This window comes from Ipomoea triloba, chromosome 6 (assembly GCF_003576645.1).
Source record: "Ipomoea triloba cultivar NCNSP0323 chromosome 6, ASM357664v1".
Classification (NCBI taxonomy): domain Eukaryota; kingdom Viridiplantae; phylum Streptophyta; class Magnoliopsida; order Solanales; family Convolvulaceae; genus Ipomoea; species Ipomoea triloba.
The window spans coordinates 1,184,256-1,191,788 of NC_044921.1; the positions used below are offsets into that span (position 1 = coordinate 1,184,256).

General features: G+C 37.2%; 1 protein-coding gene across 1 annotated transcript in view; it reads left to right on the forward strand.

Annotated features, from left to right (window-relative positions):
* The window catches only part of LOC116022482 (sulfite exporter TauE/SafE family protein 3-like), a 6,051-nt gene extending 913 nt beyond the window's left edge, over nt 1–5,138 (forward strand). Inside the window, exons 2-12 of the mRNA XM_031263208.1 lie at nt 685–844; nt 1,304–1,504; nt 1,569–1,633; nt 1,744–1,771; nt 1,936–2,024; nt 2,098–2,184; nt 2,287–2,337; nt 2,495–2,716; nt 3,698–3,791; nt 4,361–4,501; nt 4,601–5,138. Of these exons, the coding sequence (XP_031119068.1) occupies nt 685–844; nt 1,304–1,504; nt 1,569–1,633; nt 1,744–1,771; nt 1,936–2,024; nt 2,098–2,184; nt 2,287–2,337; nt 2,495–2,716; nt 3,698–3,791; nt 4,361–4,501; nt 4,601–4,686 (1,224 nt within the window). The 3' untranslated portion in view covers nt 4,687–5,138. The remainder of the gene's footprint in view (nt 1–684; nt 845–1,303; nt 1,505–1,568; nt 1,634–1,743; nt 1,772–1,935; nt 2,025–2,097; nt 2,185–2,286; nt 2,338–2,494; nt 2,717–3,697; nt 3,792–4,360; nt 4,502–4,600) is intronic.
* The last annotated feature ends 2,395 nt before the right edge of the window (nt 5,139–7,533 follow it).

Consider the following 7,533-nt stretch of genomic DNA (forward strand, 5'->3'; position numbering starts at 1 on the left):
TTTTTTTTTTTTTTTTTTTTTTTTTTTTTTTTTTTTTCCGGATTTGAGATTGACTTTTGCTGGCTGGTTTTGTTTTATTTGTAGTTTGAGTCGTTTTTATTTTTATTTTTGGTTGAAAATGGTTTTTGGAGTCTTTTAGTTTCAGAATTGTTTTGTTCTGTAAAGATTCATAGATAATTGGAGGTGGCTTTGGGTGCAGCTTTCTTAGTTGTGGATTACGGTGAAGCGTATCAATAAACTCAGCAATTAGATGGCTGCAGAGTTTTTGTATTTATCATCCGTAGAAGATTAATATGGTTTAGTAGTTACATATACATTTGTGTGGAAAAACAAAGAGATGTTACTTTATGTGCATAAACAACCTTTTTTCAGTATGTATTTGTTTGTTTATAGTAGTATAGAAGAAGATCTAGGTAACGAGACTGATTTGATGAAGTTGACTGGTTGAGATCCCATACTATATGTAATTTTTTCCCCAAACTCCTCAAAGGTTTAGCGTGAACAAGATTTTGATGTTCACTGAGCAGAGGTTGGGTATGGATATATTTGATTAAGCAATCATCTCTTGTGTTTTAAAATTCATTGGATTTTGGTATTTACCATTATGTGGTATTGCTGTTTTACTGTTGACTAGTTTTAAATTGGAAGATTCTAATTCTATTATACTTTTCTATCTTCTTACAGGAAATGAAATTTGATTGGAAAATTGTTCTCGGCAGCATAATTGGATTCTTGGGGGCAGCATTTGGCAGTGTAGGTGGTGTTGGAGGTGGTGGCATATTTGTACCCATGCTTACCCTTATTATAGGATTTGATGCGAAATCAGCAACTGCAATTTCAAAGTGTAAGATTAACTATTTTGTTACATTCTTATTTAGAAGGTTCTTTTCTTCAGCATTTAATTGGAGCGGATATCCCATTTTTCCATGGTGTTTAACTTGATTGAACCTCTCCTCTTCATGTGCTCAGTAGTAGTAATGTCAGGATTTTTTTTTTCCAATTAAAAAATCAGAAACTTTTTAGAAGAAATTTTCAATGCCTGGCAATTGATTTACTTAAGTTCCATTCTTCTTGAATTAGATAACTTGTCATTTCATTTATATTGGCCACTAATCCATCTATGGTTTAACTGGATCGTTTGATGGTGGTTTATAACCATGATTTGTGCTTTGAAGAATTGCATAGCCAATACAAGCTGCAAAAGCTATAAGGAAGATTTGATAAGCTTGCTAATATCTGAATAAGAAACAGGACTTAATTTTATTGTCTTCTAATCTGATATGTAATGTTTCTGGTTTGGCAGGTATGATCATGGGAGCTGCAGTTTCTACTGTTTACTATAACCTTAAGCTCAGGCATCCCACACTTGACATGCCAATAATTGATTATGACTTGGCAGTGCTTATCCAGCCGATGCTAATGCTTGGAATTAGTATTGGAGTTACTTTCAATGTGATCTTTGCAGACTGGATGGTCACAGTTCTGCTAATTGTTCTCTTCATAGGTAAGTGTAGTAATTGAATTCACTCTGCTCCAATTAGGATTCTAATTCTGCATGGTTCTTTTAGGCACATCAACCAAGGCTTTTTTGAGAGGTGTTGAGACGTGGAAGAAAGAGACAATTATGAAAAAGGTTATCATGAGCTCCACTATACCTAAGTTTTTTCTCCAGAATATTGGTATCCTTGCTTCTTTTTTATTGGTTCCTTCCTAAATTTATTGTTATTTTTTCTCTGGGTTTAGGAGGCTGTGCGACAGTTAGCAGCAAACGGTGAGTTAGCTATCTTTCTTTTTAGGCAACACCTTAAAAGATCTTGCTTTCTGTTTGTTTGTTTTTATTTTTATATTTATTTTTATTATTTTTTAAATAAATTTATAATAAAGATTAAAGCTGTGAGTTTTTTTATTATACATTTGCATGTTACAATCTTTCAGGAAGTGGTGGACAAGGAGAGTACAAGCTTCTTCCTGGTGGCCCTGGCAATGGCACTCAAGACACAGCCAAGGAGTCTTCTGAAAAACAGGTAATTTAATTGATGATAATCTCCAAAGATTTTTTAAACCTCTAACGTTTTTTTATGTTTTTTTCATATTTAGGTCTCTATTATTGAGAATGTTTATTGGAAGGAATTTGGACTTCTCTGTTTTGTTTGGGTTTCGTTTCTTGCTCTTCAGATCATCAAGGTTTTGTTTCTTTCATCCTTTCAGTTGCTATTGGATATTACTCTTTATACTTCTGCAGTAAAGCAATCCTTTGAACTCACCAGCCTTGTATTTTGGTAACAGAATTATACATCAACTTGTTCAACTCTATACTGGGTGGTGAATTTGTTGCAGGTATGTTGTTTGTGCCAAATTAGGAATATATGTGCTTCACTTTTGGTATTACCTCACCATCATGGAGCCTGTCATTGTTTTCTGGGCCTCACACTACATAAAAAAATAAGAGTATAACTTTATGTGTTAATATAAATGACCTTGCAATGTACTGCAGATCCCAGTTTCTGTTGGGGTATCTTTGTTTGAAGCTACTGGCCTGTACAAAGGGTGGAGAAAGATCTCATCCAAGGGTGATTCAGAGTCCAACTTGCGAGCAGGGCAACTGATTGTTTACTGCTTCTTTGGGATGATTGCTGGTGTTGTTGGGGGGTTGCTTGGTCTAGGTGGAGGGTTTATAATGGGTCCACTATTCTTGGAGCTGGGTGTCCCTCCGCAGGTGAGTTCATGTTATAGCCTATTGTGCTGTAGAGAAATAAATGGCTTCTCAAATGTTTATTACTGCAAAAATACCACAATATACAGTTTAAGCTTGTCAAACTTGGCAGGTTGAGGTTTTTTTTTTTTCTTGGTCTTGTCCTTCTATGTTTGGATCTCAACTATCAAATTAAAACTTAATTGGCTTTGTGGAGCATGATTGGTGAAGTACTGCAACAATTTTGCTTTCGGCTCTCTATAGGCCTGATATGATTGCATTCTTGGTTCCAACATTGCACTTCTTGAGATGGTGTGCTCACATTTTTTTGTTGCTGGATATAGTCAAGTTGTGATGCTAAGAAAGCCAACTGTATTGCCTTTCGTTTGATCTGCATACTACTACAGGAGACATATTTCTTGCACTATACATCTTAATCATCTGCCACTTACCCTTTCCTCTGGTCCTTTTTTATCCATTAAAGTTTTGCATATGTGATTACTTTAATTAAAATAATGTCTACCACAGCCATTTTTAACTAGAAAGAGCTATTCTAAACTCCACTCTGATTTTGAGTGTTTCCTTTTTCTTTTATTCTTTTCAGTCCAGTCATGAGTGAGTTAGGATAAAAATAAAAGCCTTATAAAGTTATATTACTTTGAAACAAATTGATTGATGCTAAGCGGTGCATATTTGCATTTCAAAACTTGTTATAAGTTTTGGAGTTAAATTGCAAAAAGCAAGAGATTGATGTGTTAGCTGTGGAAAGTCTGTATAATTTTGACTCAAATGCTCATAGAATGTTCTTTCCTATAATATTGCCAGCAACCACAAACAGGATGTATTTCTGTGGATTGTGGAATTCTGCTTTATCTGTTCTTTTCAGTTTACATTTTTTTCTTTTTAATGTTTGTTAGTCCTTTTCCTTTATATGATAACTGGATGTGTGAAGAGCTAGAATCACATTCGAGCTCTTTCTTGATATTATTTCTCCTTTCTGTATAGGTTTCAAGTGCCACTGCTACCTTCGCAATGATGTTCTCCTCATCAATGTCTGTCGTAGAATACTACCTTCTCAAGCGTTTCCCAGTTCCTTATGGTACGCCCTTTGCACATCTCTAAATTGAACGCCTTTACATCTAAATTAGATTGCTTAACTCTTATATTTAGCGAAAACCAATTTTGATCCCATGAGTACTATCAAAATGAAAATTTTGGTCCACATATTTAATTCATACTAATTTTCATCAACGGCTATTGTTTTAGTGCAAAAATTCATCATGCCGTTCCCTCCATTTAGTTTAGAGCATGCCGGAATATGAAATTATAAGGGTATTTTTGTTCTTTCATAATTAAGATTTCAATTCAAACAATAATAAAGGGATTTAAGCCCTAAGATCCCTTTATTTGTGCTCAAATTGGGATCTTAATTACAAGAATACTCTTAATAATTTTAGATTTTGTCATGTCCTAAACAGATGGGTGACCATTGTGATAATTTTGACACAAACAATAGTTGTGGATAAAAAATTAGTTGGAATTAAACATGTGTAGACCAAAATTGTCATTTTGCTAATAATCATTGGACCAAAATTGATATATTTGCTCCTTCGTCTTATATCAGTGTGTGAACACTTAAGTTTGATGCCACCTGTATTGCATTTGCAGCTCTCTTCTTAACTGCCGTGGCAACAATTGCTGCTTTTATTGGGCAACACGTAGTGAGGAGGTTGATTGCGGTGCTAGGAAGAGCATCATTGATCATCTTCATCCTGGCATTCACAATTTTTGTGAGTGCAATCTCGCTAGGTGAGAAGAAATGATTCATGATTCCTTAGTTACACCTGTCTTCTTTTCATCTACATTTACTCGTATTACTCGTCAATTTAACGGAAATTGAATGAACAGGTGGTGTTGGGATCTCAAACATGGTAGAGAAGATTCATAACCATGAATACATGGGCTTCGAGAACCTTTGCAAGTATGGAGTTTAAAATCTATACCGTACAACTTTTTATCTCGAGTGAATGCGTTTTTCAAGATAAGCTTCTTGGCGTTTCAAGAACGGGTACTAAATTTTGCTCCATGCTCGACACATACACTCGGATGATGACATGTTGCCCGGTTTAGCATTAGTTATACCATAGCAGTGAACTTCTCTTCTCTTAATAGATTTCCAATCCAGTCCCACTTGTGAATCCATAGAGATTATCACACTCTCTTTCTCTCTCATCCATTTTATAGTTTCTTTTTGTCCATTTGATTTGGTTCTATTTGTCCTCCATTTGAATGGGTCCTATGTGGCTATGTGATTTGATTATCAGTTCAGTTAATTGTATTATCCTCCATTGAACTGGCCATTTGGTGCCAAGAGATTGTTATTTATGTTCCAGTGTTCCCAAGTTCATCGAAAGAAATGGAAAAGCAAAACTTATTTTCTCTTAAATTCGTTATCTTGTGTCTACTTTTTGATATAATAGAAATTTATTTTTATCTTCATCGACTATTTATAATAGCTCAGGTAATAGTTAAACAAAAAATAAATTTAATATAATAATATCATGTTAGGGAGTGAATATTAGCCCATGATTTGAGGATGCATATAGCAAGGCTCTATTGGTATTTATGCTATATCATATTTTTTCTTTTCTAAATCTTCATCATGTTGGATGCTAGATAATTCAAAAGAAAAAAGGATTTGTGGTTTTTCAAGGAAAATTGGTAAAATAAAGTCTTTTTTATATGATTAATTTAAAAGTGTTTTTTTCCGAACAATCAAATCAAATGATATATTAAGTTAGCCAAAGGTAAAATTACAAATTTCCATTTAATTGTTCATTCTAAGGAGACAACAAAGGAAAATGATGTTGAGCTAAGATTTGTTCAAATAGCCGAAACCATTTCCAAGACAGATTTTTTTTTTTTTTTTTTTTTTTTTTTTTTTTTTTTTTTTAGAAAAGGAGGGAGTAAAAACCCGTTGGTCTAACTACAAAGTATCCATTCCCAACTCACGAGAAACTCTTCTATGGAATCCGGTCCCAATAGTATCCTCTTCAAGAATCCCTTGCAGGTCACTTGGAACCTCCATGAACTGGTAGAAATTTTCAGATTGGCTGAGGGCCTTTTTAGCAAGAGAATCAGCCAAACGATTCTGCTCCCGGTAAACGTGAGTGAAAACAATCTCCTCAAAACCAACAGCTGCATTTCTGCAACGTTTAATGATGTTGAGAAAATTGCCATTCTCCGGACCAGCACATTGTAAAGCTTTTACCGTACTCAGAGAATCACACTCCACAACTAATCTTCGAATGCCCAGTGTTTTTGCCATGAACAGACCTTGTAAGACACCTCAAGCCTCGGATACTTCAGGCGAGTAGACACCTATTTTGTATTGAAAACCGCAAATCCAACTCCCTTCCTGGTCGCGTAGAACACCCCCGCAACCAGCGTCCCCAGTCCCCTGTGATTCTGTGAACAACAACCATCGACGTTCAACTTCGACCAACCGGATTGCGGCTTCTTCCACGATACAATGGCATCAAAGGTGCTTCTCCCCTGCAAAGTTGAGTTGCGTCGGACGGCAAAAGCAGCAGAGACCTCCAACTCCTGTCGGGAAATCCACAGCAGCTTCTGTGTCGTCGGGATATTGATCTGCTTAAACGTGGCATCGTTCTGCCACTTCCAAATCCACCACATCCTAATAGCAAAGCGCGGAGGCCAATCAGCGTGTAATCCCACCGAAGCGTCACCCCTAATGTTCGCCAGAAACCACTCATCCCAATCCAAACCGCGCGCACACGCGGACTCAGAACAGCGTTCTAAATACCCTTGGCCTCATTGCAACAGCGAAACAGATGGTTCCGGTCCTCCTGGTGCCCTGCACAAAAGCCACAGTAAGAATTAGAAGTCAAATGTCGCGGGTTCTTTCAACGTTAGTCATGATGGCACCATGCATAACCATCCAAAGAAAAAAACAAATCCGGTGTGGCACTTTAATCTCCCAAACACGCATCCAATCAGGAGTGGTTCGTGACAAAGTGCGAGGAGTGATAGCCTCATAAGCAGATTCTAAAGAAAAATTCCCAGATGAGTCAAGGTGCCATCCGATGCTATCTTCCTCCTCTCCATTCGGAGACAAGACATAGGAAGCCAACTGTTGCAACATATTTGAAGGTAAAAGGTCCGTGAGGAGCTTCCACTTCCATCCCCTCCCTTCAGTCCAGTACTCATTCACCGTGGCATAAAGAACAGGAAGGCTTAGAGACGTGCTCAGCAGCTGACTAAGAGGGAAGCTAGGGAGCAATCCAATTATCCACCCAGAACTGAGTAGTTCTCCCATTTCGAACAATGTTAATTATACCATCTTCCAGAAACGGGGTGGCCATACGAATACCTTTCCAAGCATTGGAAAAAGAAGTAGACCGGCAGCTTTTATATTTTCCAGTTAAACTTCGAGCCCAAAGCGAGTCCTTTTCTTGCCGAATACGCCATCCTAGCTAGTTTAACCATTGCATGTAGGCCATATTCAGCTCTTGAAGTCGACGTATGCCTAGCCCACCGATATCCTTGGGACTAGCAACCGTATCCCAATGAACTAGATGTATTCTATTGCTATGATTTCCATTGTCATCGTTACCCTAAATAAAACGGCGCATAGACCGCTCTATAGCCTGACAGACACCTTTAGGAAGCACTGTGGATTGCATAGTATATGATGGAATGGTGTTGAGAACAGACTGAGCTAGAGTAACACCTCCTGCTATGGACAGAGTCTTGGCCCTCCAACCGTCTAAACGACACTGAATTCTGTCTATCAACGCAGAGTAGGATCTACAAGTTAC